This window comes from Carcharodon carcharias, chromosome 1, assembly GCF_017639515.1.
Source record: "Carcharodon carcharias isolate sCarCar2 chromosome 1, sCarCar2.pri, whole genome shotgun sequence".
Classification (NCBI taxonomy): domain Eukaryota; kingdom Metazoa; phylum Chordata; class Chondrichthyes; order Lamniformes; family Lamnidae; genus Carcharodon; species Carcharodon carcharias.
Genome location: NC_054467.1, coordinates 151,309,615 through 151,330,210, shown reverse-complemented (window position 1 = coordinate 151,330,210; position 20,596 = coordinate 151,309,615). Strand labels below are relative to the sequence as shown.

The 20,596-nt window shown below is 44.4% G+C and overlaps 1 protein-coding gene across 1 annotated transcript in view; it reads left to right on the top strand.

Annotated features, from left to right (window-relative positions):
* The window catches only part of scfd2 (sec1 family domain containing 2), a 363,585-nt gene extending 344,314 nt beyond the window's left edge, over positions 1-19,271 (top strand). Inside the window, exon 9 of the mRNA XM_041198895.1 lies at positions 18,674-19,271. Within this exon, the coding sequence (XP_041054829.1) occupies positions 18,674-18,766 (93 nt within the window). The 3' untranslated portion in view covers positions 18,767-19,271. The remainder of the gene's footprint in view (positions 1-18,673) is intronic.
* Positions 19,272-20,596: the final 1,325 nt, after the last annotated feature.

Sequence of the window (20,596 nt, the reverse complement as noted above, 5' to 3'; positions counted from 1 at the left end):
GTTGATGAAGGGACATATGAACAGGATTTGCTCCTTCTTGTTATCCTGTAACCTCTGTTGAAAGTGTATTGATCTTGACTAAGGATAACATTGGAATTGACCACAGTGCCTGCCACGCAGAAAAACCTGCCTACTCAGACTGGCTGCACTTGAGCAGAAGAGTGGCCACTTTGGCAAGTTACTGAACAGCTACTGGTGTCCATGTAATTCCCGGTCAAGCAACGCTTTGATTTTAAAATTCTCATCCTTGTTTTCAAATCCCTCTAAGGCCTAGCTACTCCTCATTTCTGCAAGCTCCTCCAGCCCCACGATCCTCTAAGATATCTGTGTCCGCTAATTGTGGCCTTATGAGGGGAGGCAGTGGCGTATTGGTATTGTCACTGGACTGGTAATCCAATGACCCATGGCAATGCTCTAGGCACCTGTGTTCGAATCCCACCATGGCAGATGGTGAAATTTCAATTCAATAAAAAGCTGGAATTAAAAGCTTAATGATCACCATGAAACTATTGTCGCTTGTTGTATAAACCCATCTAGTTCACTAATGTCCTTTAGGGAAGGAATTCTGCTGTCCTACCTGTGATTCCAGACCCACACCCAATGTGGTTGACTCTTAAATGCCCTCTGAACAAGGGCAGTTAGGGCTGGGCAATAAATACTGGCCTAGCCAGTGACGCCCACATCTAATAATTAAAAAAAATCCACAATTTTATTGTTCCGCCACTGGTAGCTAAGACCCTAAGCTCTGGAATTTCCTCCCTCAACCTCTCCAACTCTTTCTCTCTCTTTCTTCCAGTAACATGCTCCTTAATATCCACCTCTTTGACCAAGCTTTTGGTCATCTGCCCTAATATCTTCTCATGTGGCTCAGCATCTAATTTTGTTTTATAACACTCCTCTGAAGCACCTTGGGATATTTTATTACATTAAAGGCGTTATATTAGTCTATGTTTTTGTCAGCAAATAGCACCACTCGCATGTTTGCATAGTTTACAGAGAAAGAAATGAATAGACACTTAAAATGAAGTAAAAGGAAATAAGTATAATAGGATGAGGGAACCAGCTTAATAATTCCCAGAATCAGCTCATGATAAAAGCAAAATACTGCGAATGCTGGAAATCTGAAACAAAAACACAAAATGCTGGAAAAACTCAGCAGGTCTAACAGCATCTGTGGAGAGAAAAACAGAGTTAACGTATCAAGTCTGTATGACTCTTCTTCAGAGCTAAAGAGAAGTAAAAATGTGATGAAATTTATACTGTTTAAGGAGGGCGGAGCAGGTGAAGCTGGATAGAAGGCCAGCGATAGGTGGGGGCAAAGGAGAGATTGACAAAGATGTCATGGACAAAAGGACAAAGGGGTGTCCACGCTCACGGATGTTAGTCTTCCAAAGTCCATATTGAAGCCACGCCAGTATAAATGTAGCCTTAGTCACCCAGAAGTAATCTGATATAAGGGCTGGATATTTAAACTATTAGTTACCTCTGCCTCATTGCACACTAGTAGATCTAAAATAGCTTTATCCCTAGTTGCTCCACAACATATTGCTCCAGGAAACTGTCACAAGAGCACTCTACAAATTCAGTTTCCAGACTGCTTTTCCCAATTTGATTGGTCCAGTTTATATGAAGATTAACATCCCTACAACTATTACATTGCCTTTGTTACAAGCTCCAATAATTTCTTGTTTAATGCTCGCCTGGGGCCCATAAATGACTCCCACTAGTGTTTTCTGACTTTTGCTATTTCTAACCTCCATCAATCCTGATTCTACTTGCTGATTTTCTGAGCCAAGATCCTTTCTCATTAATGCTGTTACATCATTCTTCATTATTAGGGCTGTCCCAATCTCCTTTTCCATTTTGCCTGCCTTTTCCAAATGTTGTGTACCCTGGAGTATTTTATTTCCCAAATGTGATCACCTGGTAATCAAATTTCTAATGGCAATTAGATCTAAACCATTTATCTCTATTTGTACCCCTAGTTCATCTATTTTATTGCAAATACTCCGCACATTCAGATAAAGTGACATCAATTTTTTTTATTACTATTCCCTGCATTGGCCTTACTCTATGATGCACTAATATCATTAAACTCTATGTCCCTTCCTGTCCCACTGTCTTTACCCTTCTGTTGCCTCAAATTCTATCTTTGGATCTCTAAATCTCCCTTCACCCGAGCCTTCCTCCCCCTCTGTTAGTTTAAAGACATTTTTCTCTATTCTGAACATATTTGCTGGTACGTTCTTACGCTCCATCCCTTCCTATTACACTCTGTTTACCATTTCTCGCATCACTATCTGCACTACTGCCTTGTCCTTTCTCTTCAACTTTTTAAATCTCCAGTACCCCCTCACACCCGTCTGCTATTTAGTTTCAAGCCTGTGCTACAAATCTAGCTATAAGACTCACCAGGACACTGGTCCCAGCACAGTTCAGCTGAAGACCATCCAATGGTACAACTCCTTCTTTCCCCAGTACTCTACCAATGCCCCATGAATCGAAACTCGTTTGTTCCTCATCAGCCTTTGAGCCACACATTCAACTCTTATCTTATTTACCCTATGCCAACTTGCTTGTGGCTTAGGTAGTAATCTAGAAATGATTACCTTTGAGGCTCTGCTTTTTTAATTTAGTCCTTAACTGCTCACACTCACTCAGCAGAACCTCTTCCTTAGTCCTACCCATGTCACTGGTACCCACGTGCATCACAACAGCTGGATCCTTCCACTCCCACTCCAGGTTCCTTCCAGCCTGGGGGAGATGCCCTTAACCTTGGCACTGGGCAGGCAACAAAGCATTCAAGACTTGCTCTCGGCTGCAGAAAACTGTATATATCCCCCTAACTATACTGTCCCCTACTACAGCTATATTCCTTTTTACTACCCCCCCCTTGGATGGCTCCCTGCACCGCAGTGCTATGGTCAGCTTGCTGGAGTAGTAAGGATTCCAATTAAGTCAAGCACAATTTTCTGATGTTTTAGTTAACCAAAGTGAACTGTGAAGGCTATGGTGTCCATGATACTAAAGCCAAATACAAACCCTCATCTTCATGGGAGGAAAGCAAATCAAGGAAAACCTTCAATATGTACAATGAAATGATGAGAGCACAAAATGAACACTGATCAGACCATTTGGCCCATCCTCATTCATCCACCTAGAAAGACCCAACAACTCCCCATCAGAACATCCATTTTTTTTTATTCTTTCACGGGATATGGATGTCACTGGCCAGCATTTATTACCCAACCCTAATTGCCCTTAAGACAGTGTTGGAGGGTCACTTCTTAAATAATTCTAGGTTTTTCATCTCCACAGTTTTCTATCTGAAGTCTATTCCATGTGTTGATCATTCTGTGTGATCCTTTGTCCTACACTCAAAAATTAAAGTAATTTTCTGGAACTTTTTTCTATGTGATTAATTGACATGAAATACATCAATACATCAAATTTTGGTCCCCTTCTTTCAAGACTAAAAAGACAAAGACTCGTGTAGTTCCTCATTTCTCAGCCATCTGATGCTCAGGATTAGTCTCTTGGAACTTCTCTGCATTCCTCTACCCTATGAAAGTATGTCTTGTTTCTAGTTTGTGCATATAAACGGGGTTTTTGACAAACTTGCACAGTGTATTGTCATAGAGTATAAGAAATATCTCAGACACTGTATCAGGTTAGACTTGGTGCAAGGCTTTAACTGGCTGTTAAACTCCCTAAGCACAGTGACTAGGTTTAAAGAGACAGAATCAAAACTTACATTGTAAAAAATTGTCAGCCGCTAGCTTGGCCTAATTTACAGAGTGTTTCGCATACTTCACTGATAAAATATCTAACTGTGAGTGCATTGTGCATTTTTCCTTGCAAAGATGTGTAACTGGCTGCACAGTTCATCAGCAAACCAAAGGCATTCCAGTTTGCTCCTCCCCAGAAAATAATGCTTTTAGAATGGACCCAAGTGGTTTTCTCATTTCTGTTAAAGGGGCCTGGTTGGGGAACTTTAGATTAGGCAATTGCTGGAAAAAAGCAAAATGCTGGAAATGCACAGCAGCTTGACCACCATCCGAAGGGAAAGTCATGTTAACATTTCAGATGTGACCTTAATGAAAGCTGAATTGTCAAATTCTTGTGTCTTGTTCCAGTATATATTGAACTTTCCATCAATATTTTATATTTTAAAAACCACAAAAGGCTACAAAAATATGGCTGCCTGAGGATCACCTGACTTCTCTTATAAATTGAAACACTCCCCTGTCTCGAGAGTGAACAAAAGTAATTTTCCAGACTGATGTTGACTTGATACCTTTTCCTGAATCTGACTCAAACAGTAATTTCAAACTGAATGGGTTATTCAAATGCAGAAACACTGGCTGCCTCAAACTCTCGAGGTGTGAAAATCATCATACAGGATGTATAATCAATCCAGATGTACACCTTATTTGGAAAAGGACTTAATAGGTAACATGGTAATAGGTAACATGGTAAGACAGCCATATTTATTGCCTACTTTTACAAAGGCAAGAAGCTGTTCTGAACAGAAATCCATCAGATTCCACCAGGGATCCATCAAACCAGCTGCACATTAGTTAAACAGTCAAGGTAGTAAACAACCATACCCTGAAGGTGGGAGAAGGACTCTCCACAACCTGTTCCAACTTCAAGTTCACTTTGAGAACCAACCTCCTGGAAAATCGACTGCAAGAGGCTTTGCAGCTTACTGAAAATCATCTGCAGCACAAGACCTTCACTTCAACTAAAGCATCAACTAATCTAAGAAACTAGAGGCCTGCCACGAAAGACTGAGACAATCATACATTCTAATTGCATTGTTTTTCCCTCAGCTGTATGTAATCTTTGTGTGGGTGCGCTGAGTGAGTGAGACGTCGTGTTTTAAACTTCCACGGCAAATATGTGATAATAAATAACCTTCCTTAATTTTAAATTCCCAAACACTTGCTGCTGGAATTATTTAAGTTGGGATAATCACTCTATGGGTAAGAAAACATGCACTCCTCACATACAAAACACATTGGGAAGAATTTTTAGTTTGGTGGGTGGGCGCACACATGACCCACTCAAACATTAAATAAAGCGCATTGGCCGAGCGTACCAACATCAATACGCACTCTGCGCAATATTTCGTTAGGTGGGCACGTGATGCCGGTTAAGGCCCTTGAGACACCAATTAGCTCTGGCTTTACGTAGCCCGTTTGATATTTAGGCCGTTGCATGGGCAGGCAGGCAGGCCACATGTTTGCAAATCCTCATCCACGGGCGGAATAAGAGGGGTCAGTGGCCTTGACAAAGCAATTAGTGAGGAGTGCTGGATATCACTTGCCGCTGGTTGCTTCTGTGAACAGGACAGCTTCATTTCGCTTCAGACCTGCATTCAGATATTTTAGAGGCTTCAGTTCAGGACTCAATTGTTGCTTTCCAGGCCCCGGGAGGATTCACACTGCATGGGGCCTTCCAGGTACCAGACAGCCTTCCCTTACCCTGGTAATGGGGATTGTGGTCTCCGCTGGAGGCACCTCCTCTGAGGAGGAAGAGAGGGTCAGAAGTGGGAGGAGGCCAGGTGTCCCAATGCAGCTTCCAGGGGAGCCACCTGTGGGAGGACAGATGCAGGCACAAGGGGCACAGGGCCAACAGGAAGTCCAAGGTGGAATGGGCCACAGAAGATGCCAATATCCTGCTGCCAGGGTTTATTTGTGGTGATGCAGCTACCTCAATATATCTGTGTTGCAATGCCAAAGGAGGATCCATCTCTCAAGGGAGACAGTGACCTCCATTTGTCAGAGGATCAGCACTGAGATCAGCTCCAACTGTGTGGTTGGACACCCCATGGCAGCAGCGCTGAAGGTCACAGTGGCCCTCAAATTGTATGCCTCTGGCTCTTTCCAGGGGTCAGTGGGGGATCTTTGTGGAGTATCCCAATCAGCTGTCCACAGTTGCGTCAAGCTGGTGACAGACGCTCTGTTCAGACGGGTATTAACTTTCATTCACTACCGTATGGACGAGGCCAGCCAGACAGAGTGAGCCAGAGGCTTTGCAGTGATTGCTGGCTTCCCCCACATCCAGAGTGCAATAGACTCCCCACATGTGGCCATCAAGGCGCCAGGAGGTGAGCCCGGTGCCTTCATCAACAGGAAGGGCTTCCACTCCATGAACGTGCAGAAAGTGTGTGATCACAAAATGCAGATTCTGCAAGTCTGTGCAAGGTACCCAGGCAGCTCCCATAATGCCTACATCCTGAGACACTCCCAGGTGCCGTGGCTCTTCAATGCTCCAGCCTGACTGGATGGATGGCTGTTGGGTGACAAAGGCTATCCCCTCAAAAGGTGACTCATGGCGTCTCTCCACCATCCAAAAACAGAGGCCCAGCAGTGGTACAATAGGATCCACGCATCCACAAGGGCGGTGGTAGGGAGAACCATCGGTCTGCTCAAGATGCACTTCCGATGCCTGGGCCTTCCAGAGGCGCACTGCAATACCCCCCAGATCATGTGCCACCGATAGTGGTTGCATGCTGCGCTCTCCACAATCTGGCGCTGGAAAAGGGGGACCCACTGGAGGAAGAAGATCTTGATGCAGCTGCAACAGATGATGAGTCCAGTAGTGAGTCCGAGGACGAGCACGTGAGGAGAACACTGAGGGGATAGAAGCAGACCTGGGTAACCCACAGGGATGCAGGAACACCAGGACGCTTTGATCCAACGCTCCTTCAGCTAGGCTACCAAATAAGAACCATCGCCACATGCCAGGGCTGCAGGCTCCATACTAGATCCCTAACAGGACCAGTTCCTTGGTCAACAACATAAACTATGTGCCTTTGCAATAAAGTTTCAGGAGACACACGTCCCTCATAACATCATAGCCTACCCTGCACCTACAGAACAAATGAAACATACAGAGGCCAATGGTACAAAATAACATATCATTTACTTGTGAATGTGAAGCATTGCAGAAATTAACATGAACCTGTGTTTTCCATCACACCATTAAAAAAAGAAAAGAAAAATGGGGGAACCAAATATCACCTGTGATAAGGCCGTGTTGTGCTTAAGGTGCTTTGAGTTTTCATTTGCGGGTGCTATGTCTTAGTCCTCCCCCCTCGCTGGCATTGGAGACAGACTGCTCACTCTGCTGTTGTGTTGGCCTTGATGACCTTGGAGGGCGTCCTCTGGTCCGCGGAGCTGTGCTGGCCTCACCTGGGAGGGAGCGGTCAGGGCTGGCATCTCCCCAGTCGCCGCAGCCTCATCAGTTGCCACTGTCACTGGCAGAGGAGTGGAAGAGCTGCTGCCATCATCCTGAGCACCCTGAGAGAAGCCTGCAGAGACAACAAGCAGCTCGTGCACCAACATCAGGTCAATTTGGACCTCCCTGCTCACCATTGATGGATGGGCACCTAGCTGGGATACTGGGTATCCAATCCATCTCCCACACTGGCACTGACCAGCTGAGGGCTTGCAGATCCAAGCACATCCTCAGGAAGCCCTGATTGAGTCCCTGGTGCAGTCTCTCCATGAGAATTACCACTCTCTCCATGGAGGAGGCATTTTGCTCAGCCATGAGGGTCAATGCAGTGCTTATGCTCCACAAGGACCCCACAATGGAGGCCATGGCACGCATTCCCTCATGTATCTCCGTCAGATCCTCCCGCACACCCTGCTGGGCATCTGCTGCCTCATGGACGACTCCAGAGGCCCATCATTAGCCATCGACTGAGCATTATCATGGCCCCCAGCAGTCTTCTGACTGCCAGCATCCTGGGCACACTCTGCCTCCGCCTACACTTCAAGCAAGTGTGAAGTGCCCTCACCAATGAGCACTGATAGACTACATGGTGAAGTTGTGCCCATCGAGATGCTGGTATCTGCGTTGGTGCCTGCTTGACAGAGAGGGTGTGACGCAGACGTGTGGTGAGCATGCTGGTCCTCGGGTGTCAGAGATGGGCCTTCAGGCTCCTCATAACGAACGGCTGCTAGTGAGCCTAAAAGGGGGAAGAAGGACATGTCATTAGTTTAAGTCATTAGACTGTCACTGTGCATGCCTGGCACCATCATGGTGCCCTCGTCTTTCGATTATCAATGGGGATTCCAGGTTCCAGGCTCACATCAATATAGAGACAACACTGGAATGGTAGCAATAACTAACATTCTCACCTCAGTGCACTGCACTCTTACCTTCCTCTGGCACCCCACCCTCACCACAGCCGCTTGACCGAGGTGCATGTCATCGCTCCAGCTCCAAAGCCTCCTGCTCATATCGCGTGATGATGAGGAGTGGGGATCCCCCGCCAGTCCGTGACTTCTCTGCATTGTGATGGGCTGTTTTCTCCTGAAAGGATAGAGGAGCATTGATTAGTCCGCTCTCTACCTGCAGCGCCACTGCAGCCTGACCGATCCCATCTGAGGAGCACCCTGCAGGGCTCAGCCGATTCGTGACCCTGGAGCTGCAAGGCAGTCAGTCCAAGCAGCCAGGGCTCACCCCCTGGGCCAGCTCCTGCCTCATTGACATTTGCCACTCACACTTTAACACTTCTGAGATCCACAGGGTAATGTGAAGCTCTTAACTGTTCTGCAGAGTGACCCATGCTAACACAGCACCCACCCTTCCTGATCGCAACGGATTGTTGAAGTGCTTCCGGCACTGGACCCATGTGTGCCTCATCACGTCGTGGCTGCTGACACTGGATGCCACCTCTTCCCAGGCCTTTTTGGTGAAGTGGGGGGCTTACTCCTTCCGTCCCAGGGGACAAGGGTTTCTCTCCTCACTGCCACCTCCTCCAGGAGAGCTGCGAGGCACTTGTCTGAAGAACACGGGGCCAACTGCCCCGCCGGCCTGCCCTCCCAGGCTGCCCTTCCGCCTGCCGTGTCCACCCACTACGGTTTCCGTTGGCAACATTTCCGCGTCCTTTAGCGGCAGCTTTCCAGAGGCTACCAAGGCCGCATTTGAATCGGCCACCGGGTTGCCATTGGACATCCACCCACCCCTTTGTGCTCATTCCCAGACGCATATCACGCTGGGCGGGCCTTAATTGGCCCGCCCGTGTAAAATTGCAGAGTGCTGCCGATCGCGGGCAGCCCCCGCCAATCCTGCACGCCAAGGGTAAAATTCGGTCCATTGATCATAGGCAGTAAGAAAACTCATAAAATCTGTCCATGACACACTATAAAACATGAACAATGTTAACATGCCTTTTTTTCTTTTAAATGTTGATCTACCTGCTGTGAATTGCATTATTTCAGATTTTTTCAAATTTCCAGCATTCCAGCACTCATGGTTTACTTTTATCTGTGTCTAGGGGGTGGGAAATAGCAGGAACAACATACTCTCAATAGCTGAAAGCATGTTGGCAGCTGGGGTCAATTGTCATTCCAGCAGAAACTGTGTCTGCAGCTCTGCATATATAAGTCTTTTTAATGGTTTATACCAGATTCTGCTAAGTGTTTTAAAACTGGTGAAGGGTGATGTGATTATTTGCACAATAAATTTGTTGTGTCCTGGATCAGACTGAGCACAGCTTTGTTCACAAACCTGCTAAAGAGGTTTGCAAGTAATTTTACCAGATATGAAAGCTTCTTTAATATACAATGCCATTTATTGTTGAACTTAAGTTGGGTATTTGTAAACCATTTTTAATCCTGATATGTGCACTGGTCTACCAAGCTGTGCCTTTCCATAGTATTTTTATAAAACCACAGAACATTGGTATATATGAAATGCAAATCTGCTCATTCCGTAAAGGCAGACATGCAGACTGAAAGGCCCCTGATTCAGTCAGCTGTTGGTGCTGATCTCAGCTGGAGTAATAATAGAGGGCCTCCAATTAACCTCTGTCTCCTTCTCAGTCCAGGGACACTGTCATCCAGGTTCCCATTCCTGATCACTTTCCAGTGATCTCTGTAAGCTGTGAGGACAGCCCACCAATGATGCCCTGACAGTCAAATAGCCAATCAACATACTGTCAGGGTTCACACATGAAGAGTGACAGAATGTGAATTCCCAGTATCTGTGAAATTGTGTCCAGCAAGGAAGCAAAGAAAACTGGGAAAAATAAATAAACCTGGCAATCTTGCTGATTTACACTAATCTAATATGCATTCTGATATTCTTTTAATACAAGTTAAAATGTGTATAATTCATTCAAAATATTCCAATAAACCATGCAAACCCCTAGGAAAAGAGATTTTAAGGTGATAGTTATTGCTTTAGACAGGGAGTTTACTCTAGTCTCGAATATGAGTCTGCCAACAGGTTTATGCCTCCTGCTGCAATGAATGTAGGGAGATCATCTCTATAACAATTGGGCCACCTAATTTTGCATTGAAGCAGGCAGCTCCATCTGAGTTCACTAGCCAAGATACATGTTTACAACAAGAGGAGAGCATTAATGAAGACACGTTACATGTCTTGGAGACTCACCAAAAGACTTGTAATAGATGGTGAGCTGATGAGAGGCAGAAGACAATTTTTGGTTATGCAGAGCAGTCAGTGTTGCAGCGTGTTACCCATTTCAGACTGATTGTTCGGCTGCTGAATAAATGACAGGTTCAGATGTAGCAAACCAACTTTGTCTCCAAGGGATGTTTTCAGTCAGGTTGCTTAAAAATCTCAGTAATAACACCAATCTGTAAATTGTTTTCTAGAAATCAGTTTTTAGAATTGGCTGAGCATCATTCAGATCATATAACATCTGTGCCATAAGGACTGGCTTCCTCATGTGATAGTTAATACATCAGTTGCCAACAGCTCTCTTATTTGAAAATAACTGGAAATTCTAATGCCTTGAAATTAATTTTAAGGAACTGGGACATTCTTTCCCTTTTTCCTCCTCATGAAGGTATGTTCTCTCACTGCAATAGGAACTGACACTTTAACAAAAACATACTTAATGCCAAATAATAATTTTTGATCCAATGGCTGGAAAACTGAACTGAACTTTTAAAACACAGACTTTTTAAAACACAGACTAAAAGTATGACTTGAGCTCAGAACAAAGACAGCTGCCCGATTTGCATCACTGAGCCTTCCACAACCTAATCCACAGGTATATAGCCGTGCAGTAACAGGAATTTGCGTAGTGCAAACCTTTGATCTCAGCAATCTGTGAAATGTGATTTGTTTCAAGACCCCAGAATTGAACTTGACCTCACATTAAATCCAAAGGCCACCAAAGACCTTGTGTTTGTTGACAATAACATAGCCAGGACATTACCACAAGATGCTAGCAAACACACAGACCACCTTGATGACACCTAACAGGGATTTAGAAGGCAAAGGTCAGAAGGCACCAAGTTTTGAAACTACACCTTCCTTAAGCCAGACCCCCAGTACCAAAAGACATTTAATTATAATTGTGCCTCATCCAAAGATGGTGACAAGAAGAGTCGAACTTAAACAGAGCAAAGCTGTAACAGTGTGAGATTGATAAGTGAATGTTTGAAGATGAATGTGTGTGTATGATTTGTTTTATTACAGCCTTATAACAAAATGTTCCTGGATTCAAATTTGATTTGAATGAGCCTTGATGAATTCCTGCAGTCCATTTTGTAGTTGGTACACACTGATGCTATTGTGTGTCGGTGGTGGAGGGAGTGAATGCTTGTGAATGGCATGCCAATCAAGCGGGCTGCTTTATCCTGCATGGTGTCAAGCTTCTTGAGTGTTGTGGGAGCTGCAATCGTCCAGGCAAGTGGGGAGTATTCCATCACACTCCTGACTTGTGCCTTGCAGATGGTGAACAGGCTTTGGGGAGTCAGCAGGTGAGTTACTCACCGCAAGATTCCTAGCCACTGACCTGCTCTTGTAGCCACAGTATTTATATGACTAGTCCAGTTCAGTTTCTGGTCAATAGTAACCCCCAGGATGTTGACAGTGGGAGATTCAGTGATGGTAATGTCATTGAATATCATGGGATGATGGTTGGAGATGGTCATTGCCTGGCACTTGTGTGGCACAAGTGTTACTTTCCACTTGTCAGCCCAAGCCTGGATATTGTCCAGGTCTTGCTGCATTTGGACATGGTCTGCTTCAGTATCTGAGGAGTCACGAATGGTGCTGAACATTGTGCAATCATTAGCAAACATCCCCACTCTTACCTTATGATGGAAGGAAGGTCATTGATGAAACAGTTGAAGATGGTTGGGCCTAGGATACTACCCTGAGGAACTCCTGCAGTGATGTCCTGGAGTTGAGATGACTGACCTCCAACAACCACAACCATCTTCCTTTGTGCTAAATATGACCCCAACCAATGGAGAGTTTTTCCCCTGATTCCCATTGACTCCAATTTTGCTAGGGCTCCTTGATGCCACACTCAGTCAAATGCAGCCTTGATGTCAAGGGCAGTCACTCACACCTCACCGCGGGAGTTCAGCTCTTTTGTCCATGTTAGAACCAAGGCTGTAATGAAGCTGAGTGGCCCTGGCGGAACCCAAACTGGTCATCAATGAGCAGGTTATTGCTAAGCAAGTGCCGCTTGATAGCACTGTTGATGACCCCTTCCATTACTTTACTGATGATGGAGAGTAGACTGATGGGGGTGGTAATTGGCTGGGTTGGATTTGTCCTACTTTTTGTGTACAGGACATACCTGGGCAATTTGCCACGTGGCCGGGTAGGTGCCAGTGTTCTAGTTGTACTGCAACAGCTTGGCTAGGAGCACGGCAAGTTCTGGAGCACAAGATTGGTGAGTAAATCCTGGTGAGTTTTTTTTTTCAATCTATTAAAGTAATTCATTGCTTAATATTGAGGTAGGAGCTAAAAAAAAAAGTATAAAGTAGTACTGTACAAGTATAATTAGTCAAGAAACAAGGTTCCCAGCTAACATAAATAAGGCCCCGAGCTAGCGTATTTTTTAAGGGAGTAACTAGCTTAATCGTGAGGGACTTCATGGCAGAAGAACTCAGACCCGTGATATGCTCCTCCTGCAGGATGTGGGAAATGAGGGACGCTTCCAGCGTCCCTGGTGACTATGTGTGCGGAAGGTGTGTCCAAATACAGCTTCTAGCTAACCGGATTTTGGAGCTGGAGCTGCGGGTGGACTCAGTGTGGAACATCCGCGATGCTGAGCAAGTCGTGGATTAGCACGTTTAGCGAGGTGATCACACCGCAGGTGAAGATTACACAGGCAGAAAGGGAATGGGTGACCATCAGGAACAGTAAAAGACTCAGGAAGGTAGTGCAGGAGTCCCCTGTGGTCATTCCCCTCTCTAACAGATATACCGCTTTGGATACTGTTGGGGGGATGGCCTCTCAGGGGAAAGCAGCAACAGCCAAGTTCACGGCACCATGGGTGGCTCTGCTGCTCAGAGGGGTGGGAGGAAAACAAGTGGCAGGGCTATAGTGATAGGGGATTCAATAGTTAGGGGCACAGACAGAAGCTTCTGTGGCCGCAAACATGAATCAAGGATGGTATGTTGCCTCCATAGTGCCAGGGTCCAGGATGTCACGAAGCAGCTGCAGGCCATTCTGGGGATGGAAGGTAAACAGCCAGTGGTCGTGGGACACATTGGTACCAACGACATAGGTAAACTAAGGGATGAGGACCTGCAAGCTCAGTACAAGAAGTTAGAAGATAAATTAAAATGCAGGACCTCAAATGTAGTAATCGCAGGATTACTCCCAGTTCCACGTGCTAGCGAGAGCAGGAATAGGAGGATAGACCACTGAACACGTGGCTGGAGAGATGATGTGGCCGGGAGGGATTCAGATTCTTGAGGCACTGGGACCGGTTCTGGGGAAGGCGGGACCTGTACAAACTGGATAGGCTGCACCCAGGCAGAGCTAGGACCAGTGTCCTTGCGGGGGCTTTTGCTAGTTCTGTTGGTGAGTATTTAAACTAGTGTGGCAGGGGGATGGGACCCCAGGAGTAGGATCAGATAGGTCAGATTCAGATCAGAAAAATGGAGGTAAAACATTAGCTAGGGACGTTGTGATAGACATGGAGTTACAGGAGAAGCAAAGTTTACAAAGTGTCCAGCAAGGGAAATTGACGGGGTTAAACTGTTTATACTTCAATGCGAGGAGTATTACAAACAAGGTAGATGAGTTAAGGGCATAGGTGAACACATGGCAGCAGAATGTCGTTGTTATAATGGAGACCTGGCCAAAGGAGGGACAAGACTGGCAGCTTAATATCCCTGGTTATAGAGTCTTCAGACACGATAGAGTAGGAGATAAAAAAGGAGAGGGGTAGCACTAATGGTTAAAGAATCAATTCCAGTTGTGAGAAGGGATGATATACTAAATGGGTCAACAAATGAGGCTTTATGGATTGAGCTCAGAAGTAAAAAAGGGACAGTCACACTACTGGGAGTATACTACAGACCCCCAAATAGTGAAAGGGAGATAGAAGAACAAATATGTAGGCAAATTTCTGCTTGTAAGAACAAGAGGGCAATAATAGTAGGAAACTTCAACTATCCTAATATCAACTGGGAGTTAAACAATATAAGGGGCACTGAGGGAGAAAGATTCATGCAGTGTGTCCAGGAAAATTTTTTCAGCCAATTAGTGACAAACCCAACAAGAAGAGATGCAATTCGAGACCTAGTCTTGGGGAGCGAAGAAGGGAAATGGTGAGGTGACAGTTGGCGACCATATAGGGGACAGTGATCACAATTCAGATAGATTTAGCATTACCATGGAAAAGGACAGAGATAAGGCAGGAGTAAAAGTCTTGAACTGGGGGAAGGCAGAAAGGAGAAGGACTTGGCTGAGGTGGACTAGACAGCCCTGCTGGAGGATAAAACAATGGAAAACCAGTGGGAAACACTAAAAAGCGAGATCCTAATTGTACAAATTAGACATGTCCCCTACAAAAATAAGAGTGGTATTACCAATCTAGAACCCCCCCCCCCCCCCCCCCCCCCGGTTGTCTAGAGGAATACAGGGGAAGATCAAACAGAAAAAGAAAGCATACGATAAGCACAAAGAACTAAGCACTGCAGATAGTCTAGACGAATATAGGAAGTGCAGGGACGAAGTAAAAAAGGAAATAAGGAAATCAAAGAGAGGGTATGAAAAAAGATTAGCAAGTAAAGTTAAAGATAACCCAAAGATATTTTACTAATACATTAATGCTAAAAGGTTTGTTAAGGAAAAAGTTGGACCTATCAGAGATGAAGATGGAAACTTGTGTGTAGATGCAGAGGCTGTGGGAAGGGTTTTGAATGAATATTTTGTCTCCATGTTTACAAAGGAAAGGGAGGATGTAGATGCAGTAGTCTAGGAGGAACACTGTGAGATATTGGACGGGATAGTCATAAAGAGAGAGGAAGTACTCGAAGGGTTGAAATCCTTGAAAGTTGGTAAGTCACCAGGGCCAGATGGATTGTTTCCGAGGCTGCTGAAGGAAGTCAGGGAGGAGATAGCAGATGCTCTGAGGATGATTTTCCAATCTTCACTAGATACAGGGGAGGTACCAGACAACTGGAGAAATGCAAACATAGTTCCATCGTTTAAAAAGGGATCAAAGGAAATGCTAAACAATTATAGGCCAGTTAGTCTTACATTGGTGGTGAGCAAATTAGTAGAATCAATCCTGAGAGATAGGATTAACTCTCATGTGGAAAGGCATGGACTCGTCAGGGATGGTCAGCATGGATGTGTTAAAGGAAGGTCTTGCCTCACAAATTTGATTGAATTCTTTGAGGAATTGATGAGAAGGGTTGATGAAGGTAGTGCAATGGACGTTGTGTACATGGATCTTAGCAAGGCATTTGACAAGGTCCCACATGGCAGATTGGTCAGGAAAGTAAAAGCCCATGGGATTCAGAGTAATGTGGCAAACTGGATAAAAGGTTGGCTTTGTAACAGGAACAAAGGGTAATGGTCGATGGATGCCCTTGCAAATGGAAAGTTGTCTCAAGTGGTGTTCCACAGGGCTCGGTGTTGGGATCCTTGCTGTTTGTGTTATATATTAACGATTTGGTCGTGAACGTGGGTGGCACGATTGGGAAATTTGCAGATGACACAAAGATTGGCCGAGTAGTGGAAAATGTAGAGGATAACCATAATCTCCGAAACGATATAGATGGGCTGGTGGAGTGGGTGGTAAAGTGGCAGATGGATTTTAACTTAGAGAAGTGTGAGGTCATACATTTCGGGAGGTCAAACAGTTACGGGGATTACACAATAAATGGGAATATACTCAGAGGGGTAGATGAAGTGAGAGATCTTGGCATACAAATACACAGGTCCCTAAAGGCAGCAGTTCAAGTAGACAAGGTTGTAAAGAAGGCATAAGGAATGCTCTCCTTCGTTGGCAGAGGTATAGAATATAAAAGTAAGGATATAATGTTGGAATTGTATAAAACACTGGTGAGGCCACAACTGGAGTATTGTGTGCAGTTGTGGTCATCACATTACAGGAAGGACGTAATAGCTCTGGAGAGAATACAGAGGAGATTTACAAGAATGTTGCCAGGATTAGAAAAGTGTAGCTACGAGGAGAGATTGGATAGGTTGGGGTTATTTTCCTTAGAACAAAGAAGGCTGAGAGGTGACTTGATTGAGGTGTACAAAATTATGAGGGGAATAGATAGAATGGACAGAATAAAATTGTTTCCCTTGGTGGAGAATTCTAGAACCAGGGGATATAAATTCAAGATAAGTGGCAGAAGGTGTAAGGGGGACATGAGGAAGAACTTTTTTATGCAGAGGGTAGTGGGTGTCTGGAATTCGCTGCCCAAGTTGGTGGTAGAGGCAGAAACTCTAAACTCTTTTAAAAAGTACCTGGATCTGCAGCTTAAGTCCTGTATGCTGCAGGGCTATGGGCCGGGTGCAGGAAGGTGGGATTAGAAAGGGTACCTGGGTGTCCTCGGGCTGGCATGGACAAGGTGGGCCGAATGGCCTCCTTCTGTGCTGTAACTTTTCTATGGTTCTAAGTCTTCAATACTATTGCCAGAATATTGTCAGGGCCCTTAGCCTTTGCAATGTCCAGTGCCTTTAGCCGTTTCTCGATATCATGTGGAATGAATCAAATTGGCTGAAGACTGGTGTCTGAGATGCTGGGGATCTCCTGAGGAGGCCGAGATGGATCATCTGCTTAGCACCTCTGGCTGAAGATTGTAGCAAATGCTTCAACCTTATCTTTTGCACTAATGTACTGGGCTCCTCCATCATTGAGGATGGGGATATTTGTGGAGCCTCCTCCTCCAGTGAGTTGTTTAATTGTCCTCTACCATTCATGACTGGATGTGGCAGGACTGCAGAGCTTAGATCTGATCCATTGATTGTGGGATCGCTTAGCTCTGTCTATCATTTGCTGCTTATACTGTTTGGCACACAAGTTGTCTTGTGTTTTAGCTTCACCAGGTTGACACCTTATTTTTAGGTATGCCTGGTGCTGCTCCTGGCATGCCCTCCTGCACTCTCCATGGAAACAGGGTTGATTCTGGGGATATGCCGGGCCATGAGGTTACTGATTGTGTTCGAGTACAATTCTGCTGCTGCTGCCGATGGCTCACAGCGTCTCATGGATGCCCAGTCTTGACTTGCTAGATCTGTTCGAAATCTATCCCATTTAGCACGGTGGTAGAACCACACAACACAATGGAGGGTATCCTCAATGTGAAGGCAAGATTTAATCTCCCTCTTGATGATTCCCTCACTACCTGCCACAGACCCAGTTTCGCAGCTATGTCATTTAGGGCTTGGCCAGCTTAGTCAGTAGTGGTGCTACCGAGCCACTTTTGGTGATGGACATTGAGGTCCCCCACCCAGAGTACATTCTGCGCTTTTGCCATCCTCAGTGCTTCCTCCAAGTGATGTTCAACATGGAGGAGCACTGAGTCATCAGCTGAGGGAAGGCGGTACATGGTAATCAGCAGGAGGGTTCCTTGCCAATGTTTGATCTGATGCCATGAGACTTCATGGGGTCCAGAGTCGATGTTGAGGACTCCCAGGGGAACTCCCTCCCTAATTCCACCTAATTCAGCTTGAAGCCAGCTGAGTCACCAAACCACAGATTGATATCCCTTTTATTTCTTTGGACTCTAATTTGATTAATCTATCTTTCCTACTCCGTAATCAATATTTGTGTTTGTGTATGTGTGTGTGTACTTAGATTGGTTTAAGAATAATAAAGCTAACCACTTCGTTAAACTCAAGAAAATCTTTGGTTCTTTATGATCATAGCACATAAACAGTTAAAACACTCACCGAATTGGTAAGCATATCCTTTTCAAAAAAACCCTTTTGCGGTCAAACAAGGAGAGGAAAAGAGGGGAACCATTCAATTCATTCTCACCTGATTGCAACAACACAAATAAGTGTTACTCCAATTTGAACATTGACAATGAACATGATAGGCTAGCCATGACCTATCCTCACACATATTCACTTCCTGTACAGCAACCTGGAGCAGAAACCCTCACTAATTTTCCCATCCTTAACCCAAGGGTATTTTAGATAGTTTGTAGCATTCCTGCCACTGGTCGGACTGAGTTCAATTGATTCAACACAATCCGAGGATCAAATTTGGGACTAGGAACAGAGTTAAGTTACAATCAATGTCAACGTTAATCAGTGGTATTATGTACTTGAGTCTCAAATGTGCAAGGAAATTAATTGTTCTTTTTTATTGCCATATTCAGGAAATCATTAAATTAATCAATTGCTAAATATGTGTCCAAATTCAGTGTTAACTTTTTTTTTCACTTCTTATTTGTAGGTGATTGTGTTGGCTACCAGACTATTAAATCCACTTGATGTAACTCAGCTCATCTTTGCAACTGACAGACTGCATCCTGATATTGGAGTGTAACAATTACATTATTGCTGACCAGAAACTTGGACTATCCTGGGTGTAAATGACAGAAATCCATGATGTGTCATCATTCAAGGGAACAGCAGATAACTAATGCCCAAAGAGTACTAATATGAGGAAGAGGTGGTTAAATGCCTGGCTATTAATGTACCTATTGGTGTCTGATTGTAAACTGAAGCCCACTCAATCTACAACTAGCACAATGTTTTTGGAGAGTATTAATGTGATTGTCCTTGCTGCCAACCCCCCCCCCCCCACCAACCCCCGTTTTTTTCTATATCACTAACTGTGCAGCTTTTCTAATTTCCCCGCGGAAGCATGCCCCTTAAGCTGATTTATTTGAGAATTGAACTGAACTGTGCAGCCATGTGGATAATACTGAAAATGTATTCGCTAAAAATAACATTGGTTTATATTATGTCAGTAATTCTACTGGTGCAGAATTTCCCTGTACTGAACTGAAAATGATTTCCTAATAAACCTCCAGTGATTATGTTGGAAAGCTTTGGCAATCTTTTATAATCACACATCAAGGAAATGAAACATATTGATGATCACAGCTATCTTCCTCTTAATTGTTTTCTCCCATTAAAACTCCTTAACTTCTCAAACTCCAAACTTGTTGAGAGAGCATGAGCAAAGACACAAGTAGAAGTCACCAAACCATACGTATAAAATAGCATTTTTAACTCTTTCCCCCCAACCCCCGCAAAATTGTTCAATGCAGTAGTGTCATTGAATTAAGTAGGCAATGGCATTTGTGAGGTTGATCCCCAAGGTTGTTCCTTACACTTCTATTTCTCCAAGATCCATTTTAGATTTTGTATCATTTTAAACTCCTTTAAATTAACAAAAACTTCTGGCCATTCAACTCATTTTTGCATTAAAACATTAGAATTAAGATTTTGAATTAAGCAACATAAGAGGAAATTGGTGCTAAAAATCAGATCATTTGAATCAATCAATTTTGAATTAAGAACTTATTTCCAATTACATCTAATGTCATTAACTTTACTGGATTTTTTTTATTTAGTTGTGGTTGACCTTTGTTTCTATAAATAACTTGAAATTGGTGCTTTTAGTGCCAAATATTAAAAAACACGTAGGAACTGGATGGATTTCAACATCCTGAAGTAAGGCAGAAGTTAGGGAACATGTAATCTGATGAGTGTGTCCTTTGGGGATCAGCTGTAGACATTGTTTCATTCAAATCCCTATTTTCACTGGCTTCTGTGCATCTTCCTCTGACCAGAGGACGTGCAACATACTGTTCTACACCACTGCACATTTCTACCAGTTAGGAAATTCTCCCCCAGCGTGGGGGAGTCAAATTCATTACCTCCTGAGAAAAGGTCACTATCACTCCAGGAAAGGATTTAAACCCAATGTTGGAAATTTCTTGGGGACTTCCCTCCATTAGCTTGGAAGCTTCATTTATGTGTCTACCAGACGTGTCCGCCAAAGTTATGGCAGCCAAACAGGACAACCCAATGTAAGTTCTAGGCATAAATCCCCATCACACAGCAGGGTTTGGTTGCTATTATAGAAAACAAATTGAAAAACTATACAATTTTAACTAATAAGATTCTTTCACTATAATTCAAGCAAAGCTATTTACTAAAACAATTTTACCTTTTACCTCCACTTTAGTGGTCATACAATGGCTGGAGGTTTCTGTCACCGTTGGCGTCAGGTGTCATGGTGGGCGTGAGCAGACAATATGGCGAGGCCAAAAATCGGTTTCACACCATTGTGAAATCAGTTTGCGATCATTCATTTCACTGTCAGTGGCGGGCCACGTTTCCCACCGTCACATGTCAGAAATGT